We start from the raw sequence: 22,330 nt of genomic DNA, 5'->3' as shown, positions 1-22,330 counted from the left end.
GTTGACTTTCTTAGATGTAAATGTAATTTTAAAAATATATTCACTTTCTTTTGGAATCCCTCTTAACATTTACTTTATTTTTGAATGTGACAGTATGGCTTAGAAAGAATTATGAGTGAAGAGAGGAGTCTTTCCTTGTTGGCAAAAGCCATGGATCCCAGGCAGCCCAGCATGATGGCAGATGTGGTGAAGCTTCTTTCTGCTGTGTGCATTGTTGGGGAGGAAAGCATGTAAGTTCCCACTGTGACCACTGCGTCTGGTGATTTACAGAAGTTTACAGTTTCAATCATGACTTATTTGCAGATAGTTTGTTCAGTTTCTTATTTGCATAATTGTAATATTTGTCCAATCATTTTGTTAAGCAAATTATTAGTTGGGGTCTAAAATAATCCTATGAACAACTGATTTCCTCATTATATTTGAAACTGCTTTAAGCTCAACCCATAATAAAAATTCTAAGGGGAGGGTGAAAATATATGAGTGGGTTTCTTTGTTATCTAATTCTGTTTTATGCACAATTAATTGAGGTTGTGAGTCACACTGACCTTTTCTAAAAACAAGCACATTAGTCTTTGAAAATTTGTATGTAAGATGTGACAAGGTGAATATATAATAGTACGAAAAACTCACCAAAGCATTTAGGTATTTGGTTACATTTATTATGGTAATAACTAATCAACTCCTCAACATATATCCTAATGATAAGATATACAACCCTTTCCTTAAGCAAGATTAGGATTCTAATTTATAAGAAAGCCTTTAAAATATAATTTTTTTTAAATGAGAAAACTAAACAACTGAAGAACAAAGACCGTGCTTCTAGTTATCAGAGAATTGAAACAGTCCTGGCTAGATTATTTTGAAAGGCCTAGGCTTGAGCCTGGTTTCAATAAGCTGTTTAAGGAGATGGTAAAATGCGGAGAAAGGATGTCATCAAAATGTCTACTGGCAACTGCATCCAGTGATGGATCCCATGTATGTCTTTAGGTTACTGGATGTTAGCTGTATGCTTACATAGAGGAAGAACTGACATGCTGAGCAAGAAGTGTGCAGAATAGAAACTGTAGAGCCGTCTGTGGGTCCGAGGTGCTGGAATGCTCTTCCTGGGAGATGAGCTCCTCTCTGACTGCAGGAGTTGTGCATCTCTCAGCATGCACCCACAGCGCTCCTGTCACAGTAGATGTGATCTTAACCTGAGTACATTTGGTAGAACTTTCATGATCTCCTTAGAGTCAGCCTTGGGGCAATCCTGCCAGAGCAGACACCACTGACTGCCTCAGTGTGGCTGGAGTTGGCCCATTAAACAGCACGCTGAAACCTGGTTCCTTGTGCACCTGTGCCTGTAGCAGTCACTTAGCTAATCAGACTGTGGTCCCAGGCATCAAAAACGCCAAGCATCCGATTTCATTACTTTCCCCAACTAAGAGAGGTTGTTCAGATTTTGGTATACAAATCTAAGAGTTGATGTGTGGCTCTGACTGAGCACTTCCTTCTGTCTTCCTTTTAGTCTTTGTTAGCCCTTCCTTCTACTTCCTCCGTCCTCTTCTCTCCTCATTCTTTCTTTCTTTGCTCCTCTTCCTCTTAGACTTTCCTTCTCCTTCGCTTTTCTTTTGTCTTCCCTTCTTCTTTTTTCCTACTTTTTCCATTTTCTTCCCCCTTTACCTCTTCTTCTTCCTCCTCCTCCTCTTCCTCCTCCTCCATCCTCCTCTTCCTCTTCCTCTTTCTCTTCTTCCTCCTTCCCTACCCTTCTCCTCCTGAGCAGCAACAGATTTTGTTCAATTCCCATTTCTTTCAGTGCTGGGAAGGAGACTCAGGGCTTGAGATGCACTAAGCCAGCGCTCTCCCACTGAGCTCTAGTCTCAGCCCTTGTGTATTACTTTTAGTGTTTCTTGAATTGGAATGAATGTGGCAGTGATTACCATAACATTTAGGGCTGCATATTTTCATCCATAGAAGATGAGTTTATATATTGTTTAAAGCAAAAATGTTCCTTTTATAAATATTTTACATTTAGTGATTTAGTTCAGTTTGCTACCTAGACTGCCAGAGGTTCGATCCACGTGTCACCACTTTGGAGAAGTACATGTTACACTGTAACAAGTTGTTCAGTCCCTTTCTGCCTTGATTTCTTATTTATATTGAATACTAACACACCCACTTCATATAATTATATACATTAAAATCCAGGATATGTTAATTATTGAAAATGATAATTTATGTTTTAAAAAAAGGTAGAAGGAGTTTTAAATGCTTTTGTCATGAGAGAATGTCATATGTGGGAGGTAGATATACTTTCCCTGAGTTATTACATGGCTCCAACGTGCATTGAGACATCGTATCATATTGTACAGTTATTTATCAATTAAACAGTAAAAGGTCATAGGTGAGGTTATATTGGTAAAAATTGTTCAAATAGCCCCTGCTATTTGGTGATTTATAGATGCTTGACAGACACCTTCACAAGGTATTGGCAGGAAAAAAAAATCGAAATAAGTCCTTAGGGTATCACCTTATTCAGACAGAAAGACGCCGTTCTTTCCTCTAGTGGGTGCCACTGGGGGAAGGGAGCTAATGTAAGAGTAGAAGACTGTGAACATAGGGAAGAGGCTGCGAGCCTGAGGCTGGGAGAAGTGGGGCAAGCCAAGTGCAGTGAGGATGGATGTGACTGGAGATGGCCCAGGGCATCCACTGATCTGTCCAGTTGGCACACACTTGCAGTAATGACAAGAACTCATTAAGCTACTGAGAAATACCACTGTTGCCTGGGCACATTGACTTAATTAATAGGATAAACTTGTTGTATTTTGCTGTTTTTGTTATTTGATCTTTGCAATTTAATTAATAGAATCTAAATTTTTGATAGCCTTGAAGAAGTGTTAGAAGCCTTGACTTCAGCTGGAGAAGAAAGAAAAATTGACAGATTTTTTTCCATTGTGGAAGGCCTCCGGCATAATTCAGTGCAACTGCAAGTAGGTTTCCTGTTTTAAAGTCTAATTCTGAGTGACATATCATGTGTATTGTTTGGAACTGTCTTGTGATTGAATTTTATGTAAACATCATATAACTGCAAATGTCTTTTTGTGTTTTCTATATAATGAATGTATAAGATTCCATGTTGTATTCTCAGAACATCTTAAAAATGTCTTTGTGAATACCTATGGTTCCTTCCTTAGGTTTACTTTCCAACTGTAAACTTACAAAATTTTCTACAAAACATGTCACAAAGTCCTCTGATTGTTTGATAATTATTTTTAATTTAAGCCCTTTTTTTAGTTACATGAATTGTAACTTTTCATTGTAGATTTTATAACTGATATTGGGAGTATCTGTAAGTAATAGTGAGTTTTTACATACTAGCAAGCTGAATGATATGACAGAAATCTGATTTAAACTATACAAAAGTTTTTATATATGTAAAATGCTATGGGTGCTTTAACAAAGAGGCGTCTGTGCAGTATGGCTCATGTTGATTTGTTTCTAATGTGAAAGGAGTAGAAAAGCGTCTTAAAACTTAAAAGCGTCAAGTTAAAATTAAATTGTATATATGATATTTCAAGAAAAATCAGATGATATTTGAACTGTAAAATTAATTAATGTTTTCTGTTATGTCACATGACATGCTATCATTCACTCCTTTGAAACCCTGTTCCTGGATTCATTAATTATGTCAGTATGCAGGACTGAAGATTAGAATAAAGGACAACTATTGCTTGTGTTCAGCTTCTGGAACCAGCGTCTCATCTTGCTAAGTGGATAAGAAGTTGGGGTCCACCAGCATCCTGTACTGACCTGTACACCTCACAGCCAGGGTTACTTGTTTTGATTCTTGTCCCCTCCTGACCCCTTGCCATTCTTCTTCTCATCATTTTGCTTCCTTCTGTCTCTTCTCTTCTGCCTGCTGTCCTCTTTTCCATTCACTCTCTTACTTTCCCTTCTTATCTCTCCTATAATTCTTTGTGTGTCTCTTTTTCCTTAGGATGTGGGAATCACTGCACAAAGCACCCAGACTCTAGTCTCAGTCGAATAGCACTGGCTTATTGAATGCACAAGCCTTGCTGGATCACAGCACTTTTGTGGAAGTCAGAGAATAGCTTTAGGTCCTGTCCGCAACCCCCTTGTTTGAGAAAGGGTTTCTTGTTCACATCTATGACAGGCTAGCTGGCTTGTGAGCTTCTAGGGATTTGTCTGTCTCTAACTCCCAACTTCTTGTAGAAACATTGGGGTTAAAGATACATGTGCCACTGTGTACATCTGTGTGTGGGTTCTGGAACTCTGAACTCAGATCCTTATGCTTGCTCAGTAAAGGTTTCATCTACTTAGCCATCTCCCTATAGCCCAGGGTCTTGTGCTCCCCCCCTCTCCACCCCATCCTGCCATCCACCCACCCACCCACCCACCCATCCATCCATCCATCCATCCATCCATCCATCCATCCATCCATCCATTCAGACTCTGCTGGCCTTTTACTTGGAGATAACTGCCTGCTTTTGCCTCTGTAGTGCTAGGATTAAGGGTGTGTTCCATCATGCCTGGCAAAGTATTTTACTTCATGATGGAGGCTTCTGCTTATTAAATCTAAGGTATAAAGTACCTAACAACTGGCAAGCTTAAGACTAGAAGGTATCATCTTCCAGAAAGCCAGTTAACTACCCATATTTTCATATAAAAAGATAAAGCAGTTTTACTTTTTTGGGGGGTTATATTACTGGGTATGCTCTTTCTAATCAAGCATATTATAGTAATATAATATAAATATATAGTAATATAATATTAAACACTCTTGTCTCTGGTGTATTTCTGAATCTTTCACAAATCAGGCACGTCTTAGGGTGCTCCAGCTATGTTTCCCATAACGCTGCTTGTTCTAAGTGCCCACTTCCTTCTAGTAGATGTGTAATTTACATTCATTAAAATGTCCTAGTGTGGGTGACATTAGCAATCACCAAATCAAAAATAAAACTTTTTTGTTACTAAATAATGTAGAAACCAATTGTTTGCATCTAAATTGGAGAAAATGGGACTTAATAAAGAATAATGAGGATCTTTTATTGATATGCAATAAAAGATAATATCTTTTTTTCTGATATATATCTGTCTTAAAGGGAAATTTGAGATCTTATTCTGATAATAAAGATAGTTTCTTTGACTGTGGTTATGATAGAATGTAGTATGCTTTTCTCCTTTTGATATAGCCTGGAAAGAAACTACAACTGTAAGCCTAGGATGATTTAACGATTATCTTTCAAGCCTTAGTTTTATTTTTAGGAAATAGATTAAAAGTAAAAACATTAGGCTTGAAATAAATGTGGAATATTTTCTCTTTTCAAATATATCAGAAAGAGGCTTTCAGCTGCAAATAGCCTAATCCATTTTGGACCATTTATGCAGAAAATGATACCGAGTGCTTTATAGGATTTCTAGAATGCCCAGGGAGGTTATGTAAGTAACAGAGGAGAAATGTCAGGTCACAGCAATGCCCCAGTAGTGAAATCAGTTCTGATGTGGTTCAAACTGGTCCTGGGGAATGCTTGGTCAGGTGAACCTGCCATAGCTCCCTTGGAAAAGCCGAAGTACCTGTCACAGGAATGGCCATTCTTGTTGGCCACATCTTTCTTTGAGGACATCTGGGATCAGTGTAGACTAAGCAGTCTCTGATTCATGCCACAGTTTCTCTTTTCCCTTGTTCTTTTTCTAGTACATGAATCTTTGTTATCTTTAGCCAAATCTGTTCTCTGCTGTGGCATCAAGAAGGAATATTCAGGATTGGAGAGTCTATGGAAATTTTTTTGTTAATCAGGACTGACTGGTTTTTAGGACAGGATTCAAAGGAAGACTCAAATTTTGTGGTGGATATTTGACTTTTCTTCTGTGGATATGTCCTCTATACTGTGGTGAGAACGACAACTCCCCTCCCCACCCCAGGGATGTGCCCCATCCCTTCATTCTGAACCTATGTCTGGGAATTTTAAGAATATAGACTGACATAGTCAGTTTTGCAGTTTAATGGGTACCTGTCTCAGAAAAAATCTCCTAGTAAAATTAGAAAGTTGCCTCCCTTCTTTCTTTTATACATGTAATGTGTGTGTGTGTGTGTGTGTGTATGTGTATGTTAGCATTTGTAGGCATATGTGTGTGTGAGTCTTTGTTTCCATGTGTGTACATACTTATGGAGGCCTGAAGTTTGATAGACTGTCTTCCTTCCTTCCTTCCTTCCTTCCTTCCTTCCTTTCTTCCTTCCTTCCTTCCTTCCTTCCTTCCTTCTTTCTTTTCCTTTCTTTTCTTTTCTTTTCTTTTCTTTTCTTTTCTTTTCTTTTCTTTTCTTTTCATCTTCTTTTGTTTTTTTGAGAGTATCTTTCTTAATCTGTCTCCGGTATCGTACCTCGGTTGTAAAAACTTGATTCCTATGCAATTACAGCTTGCTCAACCATTGCCGTTAGGCCACAAGCCAGAGAGGAAGGTTTGCTGAGACAACCTGTTTGATCAGATAGCCTGTCTTGCTTGAATAATCAGTTCCAGGAAGAAGAGACCCAGACCCTAACCTAGTCCTCCACAGTTGATCAATATTTTAGTTTCTAAGCCTCTCTATAAATTACCAATTCTCCTGTCTCTTCCCACAGCCCCTCCATGCCCATAGGAAAGACAGTGCCCCTCACTGTCTGTGCTCTGATCAGCTGCATCTGTGGAGATTAGACAATGCCCTTTGTATCTATATTCTATATCCAAAATCTAACACTCTGCTCTTCATATAAGGCAAGGCCTTTCACTGAACCTATAGGTCTCTCATTCCAGCTAGTCTGTTGACCAGGTAGGTTACTCAGGGGCTCCTGATCTCTGCCTCCTTAGAGCTGGGATTGTAAGGTGCTGGATGCTGGGCATCTGACCTCTAGTCTTTATGCTTCTGTGGAAAGGGCTTGGATTGTCTCCTCAGCCCACAGAGGCTTCCCAGCAGTAGGCACAGTATGGGCTCTATGAGCCCGAGTTCGTACTGTGAAGCTTATGTTACCTATGGTTTGCCTAGGGCTATTCACAGAAGGAAATAAAGCTCATACACTCTTTACATTAATCCCAGACAGAGAGTTGAAGCTGACCAGAGCACTGTCCATGGTTAATGTGATATCATTGGCCACTTCAGCTTAAATTTTGACAAAGTCTTATCATCTTGGCTGTTATCTATAGTAAGGATAACTGATTATGTGATATACTCGGTGAATAACCTTTCCTTCTAGGAAGATTCTCAGTGTAGCTAAAGTAGCCAGAGTTATCTGAGGGCTCCATAAATAGTTCAATATCTTTTATGATTACGTATAATGTGCCATCAAATTAATGTTTGCTTCCCACCTAATATATTTGGTTGTGAAGCCATACCTGGTGCTCTTAGAAAGTTTCATTCTCCTTAAGACCTCCCCCTTGGGGCCTTAAATGAAAGGGGCTGTGTACACCACCTTCCAACACCCAGTTCTCCTATCTTCTTGGAGCATCTGTGAAGAGAATCCAGTGTATCATTTTTGTCTTTGTGATTCCCCACCTCACAGATGGTAGACACACAAACAGCTGTGCGGGTAGACACCCAAGGCTGTGGGAACATGCTTTACATGAGCTTTGAAGGAGTTCCCTTTTACAAATTGGAGAAATGTTTTGGTGGTGGTGACAGATTTTGCTCTAAGAGAGGGCCATCGAAATTACAGAATGGTTGTCTTTTCAAATGAGATGTAAGTATTGCCAAAGGGGGACATTGAATCAGGGGCCTACTTGTCCTTTGACCTGGAAGCAGATATTGTTTCTGCTTTCTAAGGCATTATGCGATAAGACTTGTGTATGCCAATGCCTCTACTGTAAATTCTGCAGAATTCAGAATGACTCTGGGGAATTGTCTTGCAATAGCGAATAAACTATTGATCCAAGTAATGCCACCCTTTTTTCTTGCGTTGCCTTCATTCTTGATGTTTCTAGAGTTCTTTAATGTATTCATTGTCCTCTGGATTCAGTTCAAATGGAATGAAACCCTCACTACTTTGGCTTATATAAGACAACTTCCTCTACATTAGTTACTCAATAAAAAGCGTATTGTTCCAACTTTCTGAATTATGAGGGAAGAAATGTTTTGTTAGAACAAGTCTGGGTAAGGGGAAAGATTGGGAAATGTTTCTGAGAGATACAGAGTTAGTGTCTTTGATTCATTGTTGTGAATCTGTAGCTTTAGTTTCTGGGCTTCCTCACTCAAAACATGCTTAAATCTTTTCATTTAACTGCTTCTATCATTTTAAAATACTGAATGAGTGAACTTGTACTGTAAACTGGCTGAGATTGTATCTTCTTGTGGACTACTTACTTATTCTTTTCTAAATTAACTCGGATCTTAGAATTTCATCACAGCTGCAGAAAGTGAAGCATATGTATTCCACCCTTAAGAGGCTTATGCACCATTATTTACAGCTATCTACCACTTGATATAAAAAAATATATATTACTAGTAGTTTCCACAAAATGCACTGGAGGACATGGCAGAAATTAATGACGTCTCAAGGGGAGTAAATGTTTCTAAAATGTAAGTTTGTGTTTCATCTTTCTGTTCATGCAAATTCTAGCCCTGAGTATTGAAATTCATTTTTCTGAATTTGTGGGTAGGGCATTTGCATTTTTAAAGTTTTGGCTTGTTCTCTAACCATATCTATCATTTATTGAATATCCAATTGGGAATATAAATAAGATTATATAGCTTTACTTTGATTCACATTACTGTTTTGGGGTTTATCTACATTACATAGTTTATTTAGTTTCTTAATTTATGCATATGTATTATTTAAAAATTTTAAAGCTTTTTGTATACTGGAGGTAACTTCTTTATCTATAAGCATCATTTACTCATCTTAACTTGACATTTGATTATGCACTGAGAGAGGGTTTCTGATGTCGAGGAGAGAAGATGAATAACAGTTGAAACTATGCTTTCCAGACCTAGAGAGTGAATAGTCACAGATATGGCTGAATTCTCATTTGATTATTTCCTGGTACTTGTTTTCAATCTTGGTTGAGCTCCTGAAAGCACACACTTTTCACAGTATGGTCTAGCCACTGGTTTATTTACCAAAATACCTACTTATATCCAGAAAGAACATGTTGACTCTGAGCTGACCTTTCTAATGACAGCTGACTTTCCCTCTCATTAGACTCTACTCTAAATTCTTTCAGCATAGTTATCTTTGTTCTAGTGGCCTTAGACAAATTTGACATCACATGTGTTAATGTACCCTGAATTTTGTGCTTAAGCATATTTGTGCACAAAGGTTCAGAAGACAAAGGTTAAATGTACATAAATTGTTTATTTTTTCTCATATTGTGTGTTGAGCTGAGTGAGAGATAGTAGTAAATTGTGTACCCAAAGGAATTTAGGTGGTATGCATCTGTTTTTGGAGTAACTTGCCATCACATTCAAGGTCAGGAAACCTCTTTGCGTGAGCAGTGGCCCAGTTCCTCTGTCCTGTCAACCTCTTTCTAATTCTAATGATTTTCCTTTACTGTTTGCCTTGTTCTTGACATTGTTTTTCGTGGATTTCATCCTTTGTATTATGTAATTTTGAGTTGGCTGACCTATTGTATTTATTTTGTTGTCTCTGGTTATGCCTTTAGCTCATGACAGTAGTGAGAATTGTCTTGCTAGTGTAAGTTCAGTTTATCTTGCTTCCTTGTGTTGTGTCCTTGTGCTGCAGCTGCACTAGAACAAATCCATTGTACTTACTTCAAGAATGGGAACTTGACTTCCCTGCCAAACCCTCCCGGTATTAATTTTGTTGTTAAAGACACCTTTGTTCATGGAAGATGGTTTTTTGATAATTGGGAAGAGAATAATCAAGTAAGCTTATAGTATTTGGTTTTGAAACTTTAGAATTGAATCTTTTCTGTAACAATTAAAGATAATTGTCACTAAGTAGGAATGCTTAAACCAAGGTTAAAGAGCAGTGTTTCTCATGTATAATGATGCACTCAGAGTAAGGAAGAGAATATTTTGGAGCCAGTTTGAAATCTATGCTTTGTTTTCTGCTTGCTTATGGTATACAGGAGAAGGTAGGTGTTTCACAGCTGAACAGTAAGTCACTCTGTCCTTTTGTAGAAAAGGTTTTTGTTGTCCTATAGTTCCATTTGACACATTCATCATAGTTCCTTTCTTCTAGATTCTAGGAGCCTCCCTATCCCTTTCCACTTTTCTAGTGCCCCTTTGCTTTTGTTTTGCACAACATACAGATTAAAACCATTGCTAAAGTCTTTTTTTTTTTCTCTATTTCATCCAAATGATCCCATTTGAGATACTGTTTTTCACATACTATTACTGCATAGAAAACCCTTTTTCTAGTAGTATTGCCTACCTTAGGCTGGTCCTGGTTTCTGTAAGTCAGTAAGTTGAGCAAGCTAGTATGCCCCATTCCTCCATTGACTCTGCATCAGCTTGTGCCTGTAAGTTCCTGCTCTGTTCGAGTTCTTGCCTTGGCTTCACTCAGTGGACTGTGACTCTGAATATGTAAGCCAAAAAAAATTCTTTCTTTGCCTATGTTGCATTTGGTGATAGAATTTCATCACAGTAACACTAACTGACTAATACAGGAGTACATGAACAACTTCTGCCCCTTTTCTCGTAGCTAAATCTAATGTCTAGAACAGTGTCTAGTACAAAATAGGTACCAGTTAGGCTAGCAGCTATGAAGCACTAATATGGAGACCTGTAGTTTGAAGCATAAAGATAGACCCTTTATTAAAATTAGAATGATTTTTGGAGCATGCAAATGACTTGTTTTCTCACATTTAAGCTCTAGTGGAAAGTAGTTTTGTCGTGCCTTTGAAACAATTCTGTAGTTTAATCAAAGTTGATGGGGTTCATATTTTACATCTTTTGACATTTGTAAATCAATCTTTATGAAGATTGCATTTTATCAATTGAATTTCTGTTAGGATCCTTAATTAAGGTGAGTGACTTGAGTAATTTGATCACTAGCTTTTAATGTAGTTAAAAGATCTTCCTCTTGACTCATGAATTGGTGTCTCTATTAAGTCGAGTTTGTTCCCACTTAATACTAGCTCCTATTCTTCCCATATAGTAGGCTGTTGCCTTATTGCATAGTGTGGTTTTATCTTTGTAACTTTTTTTCCCCATTTTTTTTATTGGATGTTTTATTTACATTTCATATGTTGTCCCCTTACCCCCTCCCCCACCCACCCAGGAATCCCCTATCCCCTCATCCCTCCTCCTCCTTCTCTGTGGATGTAACCCCTACCTACCCCCCCACTCCCATCTCCCCACCCTCAAATTCCCACCCCCTGGGGCGTCCAGCCTTCATGAGGTCAAGGATCTCTTCTTCCACCTATGCCCAGCAGGGCCCTCTACTCTTACATATACAGCTGAAGCCATGGATCCCTCCACTGAAGTCCTGGATCCCTCCCTAAGTGCTCCCAGGCTGATGGTTTAGATCCTGGGAGCTGTGGTTGGTTGGTATTGTTGCTCTCCTCATGGTGCCGCAAATCCTTTCAGCTCTCCTTCAGTCTTCACTCTAACTCCTCTATTGAAAACCCCATGATCAGTACAATGGCTAGTTGTGAGCATCTGCCTCTGAGTATGTCAGACTCTTGAAGACTTCTGAGGAGATATCCATATCAGGCTCTTATCAGCATGCACTTCCTGACTTCCACATCAGCATCTACCTTTAGTGATTGCACATGGGATAGATACTCAGGTGGAGTGGTCTTGAGACGGCCCCTCCTTCAGTTTCTGTCCCTCACTTAACATTTAATTGGGGGCTGGCTTCCAGTTTCAGGAGGGTTGTCCGTAATCCTCAAGGCTAGGATGTATGGTGGCAAGCATGCCTAGCATTTGAGTAGTAGCTGAGAATGTTACATCCTGATCTGCAGGCAGCAAACAGAGAGCAGGGAGACTTTTGAAAACCCACATCTCAGTCTCAGTAACACAGTTCCTCTCCATCATCAAGGCTACACCTCCTAATCCTTCCTAAACAATTCAATGATCAAGCATTCAAACATAGGAGACTCTTGTGGACATACTCTTTCAAATCACCACAGTATAGATTCTGGTCCAGTACCCACAGCTAACCAGTTATGTTGTGTTATAGTAATATATTTTTGTGTAGTTGCTATGCCAGAATTCTGTATCCTGAAGGAACTCTTTGGTCTTTCCTTCGGTTATTGAATTGTTCTTCTTTAACACAAATCAGTATAATTTGGTATAGATTTATATTTACAGAGATAATGAGTCATTTAGATGAACTGAAGTGCAATTGGAAGCCATGAAACAATTATTAGAATTGGGAAAAAATTTTATAGATTTAACATAAAACTTAACTGTCAAATTTTCCTTCTCAGGCAAGTTATCTTTGTAAATCCTTCTCAGAAATGATTTTGGTCATTCTATGCCTTTGCACTTTTTAATTTCATATTACTATTAACTTCTCTGTGTCCTGCTTAGACACTATTTTCTACTAATTTTATTTTTGGTATTTTCTTATAGTTTTCATTTTTCTACAACCTTGGTAAATGAGACTGAGGTAGCTTCCCTGAATATAGACAAGTATAGAAAATTTAACAAAAATCATCCTCTTTCTCCTCTGTCTTCTCTCCCCTTACTCCCTCTTAGTTTAAAGTCTTGAAAATTACATTCCATTTCTTAGAAGGAAAGTGTATGTACCAAGTATGGAAAGGCAAGGGAGTAGAAAAAAAAACATTTAAACTTGACTTTTTGACATGAACTGGTCACAGCTGAGTGAATATGTACTGAAAAGGTTGACTGTTTAATGTTTTTTTTTTAAGACTGTGTTTTTTCTCATTTTTCTACTTTTCTGCTATATTTCCCATCTCCACTTTAAAAAAAATTAAGTTTTGACAGTCGAACCATGCTGGTCAGATTTTAGTGTTTAGATATCAAATATAAAAGTTACTACTATGTTTTTCAACCAGCAGGAACTGAGACCCCTGTTGGTGTCTTAATCCAAAACCAGCATTTTAAATTCACATAAACCTTGCCTTAAGGGATGGAGAAAAGACAATTTAGGGAACAGCGTGAGGTCAGACATATTGATCAGTAGTCCAGTCGTTGTTGCTAGACCTGGGGTAGAATGTAGACGTGGAAAAATAACATTATCAACAACAAAGGATACTTCTCCACAGAGAAACTCTTCCTTTTCTCTTTTATTTTCGTGATTATAATTATAACATATTCCCTCGTTCCTTCTTACTCCCTCATATACCAGTCTTTGCTCTCTTTCAAATTTGTAACCTCTTTTTTTTTTTTACTAATTTTTATTCCATGAATATATGTATATATAATTGTGTTTTTAATTATAATCTGTTCAGTTTGTATAATGTTGCTCGTGTGTATGTTTTCAGGGCTGACAATTTGGTACTGGACAACCAATTAATTCATGTGTTTTTCTGTCGGGAAGGCCACTTCCTGTTCTCCAAGCTTTCCTTTCTTGCCTATGGTTCTTTGAACTGTGTTGTGTCCTAGTCAGCTTTTTACTATTTATTTTGGCATCTCCATTATTACTGTCCTCTATTGCTCACATTTGGACATTCTTATTGGTGAGACATTAGCTTGGGACATTCTGAGGTGCTCTCAGAAGAAGCTCCCTGAGCTCCTGGCTCTTACAGTTGTTCCATCGTCCCTTTTTCTGCTTCATTTCCTGTGCCTTAGGTATGAGAGTGAGTTTTAGGTATATCCGTTGGTGCTGGGCTCTACAACTTTTTATTTTTAGTAGTTGTGAATTTTTGTGTGTGTTTATGGTAGTGGTCTCCATCTGTTGCAAAGAGAATTTTACCTGATGAAGGGTGAAGATGACATTTACCTGTAGACATAAGGACTGATGTTTAGATTGTTGTTAGGGATTAGTTTGCTTTAGTAAACTAGTGGCTCTAGATTCTTCTCCAATGGCTGTTACTTCACTAGCACTGACTATTTGGATAGCTTTTTGGTAACAGGCATGGTTTCCATCTTATTGAGTACGTCTTAATTCCAATTAGAGATCCGCTTGTTGTCATCAACAGTTGCATGCCACTACTGCACAATTCGGGTTCCAGTACCATTTACGTCATTTATATGGTTTATAGGAAGCATAGCTGCGTGGAATTGCTGGCTGCCTCTGTCCTTTGGAAGTTTGTATGGTGCCTAGTCCTCAGGGAGGGGATGTTCAAGTCAGTTCCATCTCAGGCGTCTCTGGGACCTGCTTCTCAACTGCATGGTGTCTTCAGCACTTGTAGGGGGCAACCAAGGGCAATATCAGTAGGCTGCATGTTTTAGGAGTTCCTTGACAGTTCTGGCCTACTCAAAAGAGGTCTTCTCATGTCTGCTATTGTAGTTTTTTAAGGGAGTCTTTGCCTCTTGGAGCAATCATTGTCAGCCTAGATGAGAAAAAGAATCATTAAAGCTATATAAGTATGTTTATACATGGGATTAGTATAGTAAAGCTTTTCTGTTTTGTTCCCTCTCCCTCTCTCTCACTCTGTCTCTGTCTCTGTCTCTTTGTCTGTCTGTCTGTCTGTCTGTCTGCTGTTGATAGGTAGTCAAGTAGTTCTTGCTGGATTTGAGGTAGAATTTAGATATGCTAGTGTAACACTACCCACAACATCAAAAATACATTGCTTCCCTAAAGAAAAGCGTTTTTTTCCTTTTAAAATATGAATTTGTGATGATGGAAAAAGGTGTCTTTTATACTGGGATTAAAAAGTCAAGAATATAAAAGTATAAATGCTTTACTTAACAGTGAAAAAAAATGATTACTTTTCCTCTATAACAAGAGTGTGGTAACCATATAATTTACATTGTTCGTAAATACAATGTGCATTCAGTTTGAATTTTCAAAGTATAAGAGTGATTACCTGACAATCCTTACTTAGGCAATGCCAGTTAGTTTTTTTTTTTCACCTTATTTAATTATTCCTATCTATTATCTATATACCTATGTATCTATGCATCTATCTATATATCTATCCATCTATCCATCCTCCCACCCACCCACCCACCCACCCACCTACCTACCTATCTACCCACCTACCCATCATTTGTTTGTTTATTTGTTTTTGTTTGTTTATTTGTTTGTTTCTCTGTGTAATAGCCCTGGCTGTCCTGGAAGTTGCTTTGTAGACCACTCTGGCCTAGAATTGACAGAGTTCCCCTTGCTTCTGCCTTCAGGGTTTTCAGATTAAAGGTGTTCCCCACCGTATACCCAGTTTATTTTATTTATTTTTATAGTAGCCTTATCAGCCATATTTAGGATCTTGTTGAACTTGAGGATTTTGGGAATTTGGCTTCTTTAGAGGAATGGAAAATTATTGTACTATTCCATTTTTCTTCTTATTCACATGCTTACAACTTTTATTTACTATATTTTCTATTTGTATTGTATGTATTTAGAATAGTATTAGGCAAGAATTTCAGTTATACATGAAGTTTCTGTGAAAAGAAAATGGTTTTCTGGATATCATCCTGCAAATCAATGAGAATTTATTTGAAACTATAAGTTTTTATCTTATATGTGTATGCATATTTATGTATATAATTTATCTATCTATCTATCTATCTATCTATCTATCTATCTATCTATCTATCTATCTATCTATCTATCTAATTAGACTTTCCTGTGAGAGATATTTGATAATTGTTGGACTGAAGCTTGATTTCCTTCCTTTTGCTCCTTTTGTTTTCAATGCTGTAAACGCTTGCTGTGTCTCCCGTGTAATCTGTTGTAGGTAGCGTGTATGCAGCTCATCAATGCCCTTGTTACATCTCCTGATGATTTGGACTTCAGGCTTCACCTCAGAAATGAATTTATGCGTTGTGGATTGAAAGAGATATTGCCAGTAAGTGCCCTGCAGTCTCCTCATTAATATTTAAATTAGAAGTGTACTTGAGTGAGGGAAATTTAGATAAATTACTCTCAAGAATAATTTATCTGCGGGAAAAGACTTGAGTATAAAAATCTAGTTTTGAAATATAGATGGTAAGATTTAAGTATTAACACTTTAAGTGTTTGAATTCTGCAAGTCAGGCTTGAATGACTGGTTTATTGTTTATGTTATTGACAATTTACCCATACTGAAAGCATAATCCATCATAATTTTTATCTAATTTCTATAGAACTTAAAGGGGATTAAGAATGATGGCCTGGATATACAACTTAAAGTATTTGATGAGCACAAAGAAGAAGATTTGAGTGAGTTCTCCCATCGCCTTGAAGACATTAGAGCTGAACTTGAATATCCTTTTGCACTGAGTCCCAGTCAGAAGAGATGTAAATTGACTCTTTCATCCATAGTAATGAACTTTACCCCACGAAACATTTAAGTTTGTCTATAGAAACATGAAATCAAATGTGTATGTAGTATAAAAGTCTCACATTTAGTAGCTTAAGTTTGTTGTTTTGTCTGTGTATTTGTGGAAAGGAAGGCTGCCCTTAGACTGGATTGTTACATTATGTGAACGATCTGTTGTCCATATGGTTGTTGCCTATTTTCTTTGTAGTATTGGATTTGAGATAACCTCCACCTATTGAACGCTCCTTTCTCTACAATGGATGCAATACCTTGGAGGGCTCATGGAAGTTGATGGGTGTGCAACTGTCAGGGCTGTTTATGAGACACACCAGAATCCTATTTTGTAATATGGCTACTCACTGATGCACTTGCTTTGTTGCTCAGGACATCCTTAGAACTTAGTGGGTGTTTCCAACAAGCTATTGACTGTGTGCCCACTGTATTTTCTAGCACAGTTGATTGTGAAGGGTGAAAGTTTCATGTCAACTTGCCATCTCTGGGTTCTCTACACTTAATTCCTAGAAAGCTCTTTAAAAACAATCGTTACTAGACAGTTGTTTGCACACAAGTCTTCCAAGCCTTCCTAAAGCATACATTGTGTTATATTAGCTGTTTGGTGTAGGGTTTGAATACATTCGTATGGTCCTTAATCAGCTCACTGAAGCATCTGATGTGTACAGTATGGTATGGGACACAGTTAAGGAAACTAGAGCAGAGAGACATTTTGTTTCTATTCTTCAGCATCTTCTGCTCATTCGAAATGACCGTTTTATAAGGTAAGGGGAAGCTATATTCTAATGTTTAACTGATAAAACTAGTATTTGTGATGTTCAACTAATACATTATTCACATAAGCAAATTATTTTTCTTTTTTTGCATGATAGTGGTCTACAGACTACGTTGTTTCTTTCAGGCATGAATTTACTTAGCTGTGACTACAGTGCAGTTACTGTTGCCTTTTTAAATTCCAGAAATTTCACAGTTGTATCCTCTTTTGTGGATGAAAGTTGAAGCCATGTTTATTGTTCTTTCTTGGTCACATTGTGGCAGTCATGTTGGTGAGATGGGTATAAATTCTGATGTTCCTAAGACACACAGTCTCCCAGCAATCTCCCTGATCCACTGGCTCTTCCACTCATCCAGCCTCATCTTCCACAATGATCCTTGAACCTTAGGTGTGGGAGTGTTTTGTAGATTCACTGGGTTACATGTGGGTAGCATGCAGACTGGTCAGGTTATATTTAGAAGTCTGCTTATGGGTCTGTATATATGTCTGTCTCTATGTGTGTCTGTGTGTACACATATATTTATACTTACATTCATATGAAATCAATTAAAGAAAGGCTATGTATTTTAGAGAGAAAGGGGCTATATCTGAGAGTTTGGACAGAGGAAAGGGGAGGAATTATGTAATTACAATCTATAGTAAATGAAAAAGTTGGAACCACTGACAGCTTATTAATTTATTATCATGTGTAATATTTTGTGGTTGTTTCTTAATCACCAGGAATGCTATTGGTAGATTGGATTTTATAAGTCATAGAGTATTAACAATTGTTTTTAGTACCGTTTAAATTGTTTGATTAATAACAATTAAATTGTTATTAATATTTGCATGTTTAATGTTTTTAATCTATCACTGAAATTATATAAACACCTTTTCAACCTTGATTTTATCTTGGCTGTCTGAGTTTGGCAAATTGTTCTTTGTTTACTTCACATAGAACATAATGTGGTTCTGTGTAGACATGAGTAAGTACCCAAAAGACTGTACTATAATGATTAAATATGTTATGTGAGGAATGTTGGAGTTGAATTCTTTATATACAGCTTATGCCCAGTAAATGGTCTTCATATCAGTTTCTACTTTTATCCGTTAAGAATTTCCACAGTTAAGTCTTTAAGTATAAAATCATTATGTTACCAATCTAGCTTTGTAGAAATTTCATTTGTAGATTATGGGGGATAGTTAGTCTTCTCATAGGTAGTTCATATAGGATTTATAGGACAACCTTATTTAGGTTGCATACTCATGGGTGATATCAGAGGGTTTAACTCAATGTTATTGGCTACACCTTACAACCTAGAAGAAAAATCGAAATGAAACTTTACATTCTTTATAGTTGGTGTACTTCACGCTTCAAGTTTTTATTGAAATTGTAATTCCTCCAAATATTCTCAACTTGACCTGCAACTTGTTTTGTTGTTTAACGTGCCATTTTTTGGAACTTTGTTTAAAAAAAAGGAGACTAAATATTTAAGCAGCAGTAAGTGCTGCCTGAATGCACTAACTAATAAAATTAAAAATAATAGGGTAGCCTGTTAATAAATGTTGTATTTCTACTCTAAATTTATGTGAAAATGGCATGAAACATCTGTATAAAGAACTTTCATGCAGTTTTTTGATCATCACATGGCTAGTTATGTCAACCTCTGGTGGGTAAATGATGCTTGAGCCCCCATGAATTCAGAGTTATTGGTATTGTGTTCAGCTGAAGCAATTTTATTCAGCATTATAAATGGTTCATTAGGTGTAAGGTTTTAGTACACAGATAGTAGTACTAATACATGGTTCATTGGGAAGAAAGCTGAAATGGCCAGAAGGGCCATCACATATGAAGAATATGGTTTGGAGAAAAATAAAAAGCTGCTTATAAATCACTGAGAAAGGAAATCAATTCACAAGTGATGGGGGATGTAGGGTTCCTTATTATAAACCACCCTGCTGCTTGAATTGCCTTTGCACATAAAAGTTATTATTTATTTTTATTTTTTTGTATTTTCTTCACATTGCCTGAAGTTAAGGAGATATTACTATAGTTAGAAATGCAGATAGATTGAATTGCTTTATTCTTCATTAATTCATTTATTCACATTGCAGCTTGATCATGGCCTCTCTCTTTCCTCTCCTCACACGCCCTCCCTGATTCCTCCATCCCTTTTTTTCTCAGAGATGGAAAGGTCGCCCATGGTTACCAACCTACACTGGTACATTGCGACAGCATGACTAAGGGCATCCTATCCCACTGAGACCATATAAAGCAGTACAGATGTGTTAAGTGGGTCCAAAGACAAAGAACAGAGTCTGAGAGTGCCCCCACTCTAACTGTTAGGGGATCTACATGAGGAATGAGCTGCACATCTGGTATATCTGTTCAGGGGGCTTAGGTCCAGCCCCTGTATGCTATTTGGTTGGTGGCCCAGTCTCTGTGAGCTCCCATGGGCCTAGGTTAGTTGAACCTGTAGGTCTTCTTGTGGTATTCTTGACCCCTCCAGATCCTTCAATCTCTACTCTTCCCCCCACCCCCTACAGCCCCCTCTTCCAGTACATTCTCCTGCTCTGTCTATTGTTTGGCTTTGAGTCTCTTCCTCTGATTCCCAAATGGATTGAATTATATCAATAGCACATCCATAAGCTTTTACCTAAACTTTGATCTTTGTACATTGATATTATATTAAATTTTCCAGTCTTCCTTGACTAAGATATATTAATTTGGTTTCATATCCTTTAGAGTTATCAATTCTGAATTTCTTTCTACAACATGATATTAAGAAGCTCCAGGCCGGGTGGTTGTGGCGCACGCCTTTAATCCCAGCATTTGGGAGGCAGAGGCAGGTGGATTTCTAAGTTTGAGAGTTCGAGGCTAGCCTGGTCTACAGAGTGAGTTCCAGGACAGCCAGGCTACACAGAGAAACCCTGTCTCGAAAAAACTAAAAAACAAAACAAAAAACAAACAAACAAACAAACAAACAAAAAGAAGCTCCAGTAGAAATTCTTAGAGAAGACATTTGATAGGCTTATACTAATAAGATGAATTCCTGGTAGCCATTCAGTAGCTGTGCTCTGAGCACCCTTAGTACCTTCAAGTACCTCTTACTTCTTGATAGTATCCCTTTTTAATGAAAATCAATGAAATAAATGTCTGATGTTTATAAGAAAATTACCCTCAGTTTACAGTGTACTTCCTGACATGTCATTAAAATATGTCATCATGTTATCAGATAGATGAGTTTCCCATGCTGTGTTATACCACCACTTGCATTATGCTGAGTATAATTTTAAATTTGAAGTCAGACTTACATCAAGTATATTCTTTTGATGTAATATTCTGCTCTTTTATTGAGTGTATTTATTGAGTATATATTTGCTCCCTTTGGTTTTAGACAGCAATACTTCAAATTAATTGATGAGTGTGTGTCACAGATTGTATTGCATAGAGATGGAATGGACCCTGACTTCACATACAGAAAAAGACTAGATTTGGACTTAAGTCAGTTTGTAGGTGAGTATTTCTTTGTTATTTAAGTAGAGCTACATTGAGTTTAGTCCCATGGGTTAGCTCTAAGATAACCCATGGTTTTCTTCATTTGACTGGAGATGTCCTGAGAACTCTTGATCTTCTATCATGAAGTCTTAAATATCAAAGCTATATTCATAACAACTTCATACCAACCTTTGTGTGTTGGTATCTAGAACTGATGATTCCAAACAATGGTTTGTAAAACAGGTGACTCCTGATATGACTATATTGGCACCAAACCCTAGTGATAGTCATTGTATACTTTTCTTTCAGTACACTGGAATAAGGAATTTGAGAATTTTTGACTAATATTAATTTATTAAATATTCATTCATATGTATGCATGTATGCCCTTTTAAAATTCTGTGCTATACAGTGGGATATGTGCATTTCAGAGTACATTGAGAAAACAGACATTATTTGCATTATAAGCAGAACTGGCTTTTTTTTTACTTTCTTTTGATCATTTCTGTGTTGATGTAGTATGTATGTTTGTGAGTTAGTGTATTGTGTATGCACTGGTATGGATAGGGATAAATGCACAGAGGTTCTTGCTGAAACTTGAACTTGCATTTTGTGGCCAGGTTGCAGTCACCAAGCTTTGATAATCTTCTGTGTCTTTATTCTCCTCCCTGTTGGGGTTACGTACATGTATGGGAAGCTTTTATCTGGGTTCTAGGACCCAAACTCTTGTGTGATGCTTGCATAGCAGCTGCTCCGAGACACTAAGGATCTCCCCAGCTCTCTTTCTGTCATTCAAACTAAACTCCCTGTGCTGACTTCAAGGATGCAGCCCACTTTTAGGATTTATTTAATTTTATTTCATGTATAAAAGTTTTGTCCAAATGTATATTTGTGTACTTCATGCTTGCCTGGAGCTTGCAGAGGAAAGAAATGGTCACTGGAACTGCAACTAGGGTTATACGAAAGTGGATTTATATACATAAACTCTGATGCATACACCACACACTCATTTACTTCCCAATTTGAGTCCTTTGCGAGTGCTCATGACTCCAGAGCCACCCCCTCTAGATCCCAGTGCTCACTTATTAAGAGACAAAATGAAATAAAGATGTATTTCAGAGAAAATGATCAACAGAAATTCTTGCAAATACAAAGATCTAGAACATTTAAGTGAGAATTTGAATTTTGAATGCTTGTATGAACTGTTAGTTTGATAGTACTCAATACTAAATAATTTCCTTTCTTCCAAGGTCATTGAGGGTATTAACCTATGTGATTCTTTCAATATTGTATACAGAGCGATGTCAATACTTGGAGGTTGTGCATGGCTCAGCAAACTGCAGTGTTCCTAATGATCAGTGCTGGCCGATACAGACTTAGCATAGACAACCAAGCTCTACTAACAGTGCTGCATCATTCATGGATCTTAAAGCTATAGCTCTTCCAAAACTTCATTTATAAATTATTCCACAGATTATCTTTCTAAATAGCAGCATTTACTAAATGTTAGTACAGCCCAATGAAAAATATTCAGCAATTGAAAAAGGCTTTTAAAACCTGTCAGGCCTTTGTGCAAGGAGATTGGAGGAGATGATCAGGAAGTAAGAACTCCTCAAGACTTGGTGACATATAGAACCAAAGTGTTTGCTTTCTTTGTAGATTAAAAATTAAAGTTGCTGAGGTTCAGGAGGTGAGCTAATACATGTTGGCATGTTATAGTAAGAATAAAGGGACATTATATAGGAATCGGACCCCCCCCC

General features: G+C 37.5%; 1 protein-coding gene across 1 annotated transcript in view; it reads left to right on the top strand.

Annotated features, from left to right (window-relative positions):
• The window catches only part of Diaph3 (diaphanous related formin 3), a 449,417-nt gene that overhangs the window by 135,931 nt on the left and 291,156 nt on the right, over nucleotides 1-22,330 (top strand). Inside the window, exons 8-13 of the mRNA XM_028758331.1 lie at nucleotides 94-230; nucleotides 2,864-2,969; nucleotides 15,742-15,852; nucleotides 16,130-16,248; nucleotides 16,965-17,081; nucleotides 20,470-20,588. Of these exons, the coding sequence (XP_028614164.1) occupies nucleotides 94-230; nucleotides 2,864-2,969; nucleotides 15,742-15,852; nucleotides 16,130-16,248; nucleotides 16,965-17,081; nucleotides 20,470-20,588 (709 nt within the window). The remainder of the gene's footprint in view (nucleotides 1-93; nucleotides 231-2,863; nucleotides 2,970-15,741; nucleotides 15,853-16,129; nucleotides 16,249-16,964; nucleotides 17,082-20,469; nucleotides 20,589-22,330) is intronic.

The sequence above is a fragment of the Grammomys surdaster genome, unplaced genomic scaffold (genome assembly GCF_004785775.1).
Source record: "Grammomys surdaster isolate TR1022 unplaced genomic scaffold, NIH_TR_1.0 126189, whole genome shotgun sequence".
Lineage (NCBI taxonomy): Eukaryota > Metazoa > Chordata > Mammalia > Rodentia > Muridae > Grammomys > Grammomys surdaster.
The sequence above is the reverse complement of the archived record's forward strand: the minus strand, read 5'-3'. Positions and strand labels throughout refer to the sequence as shown.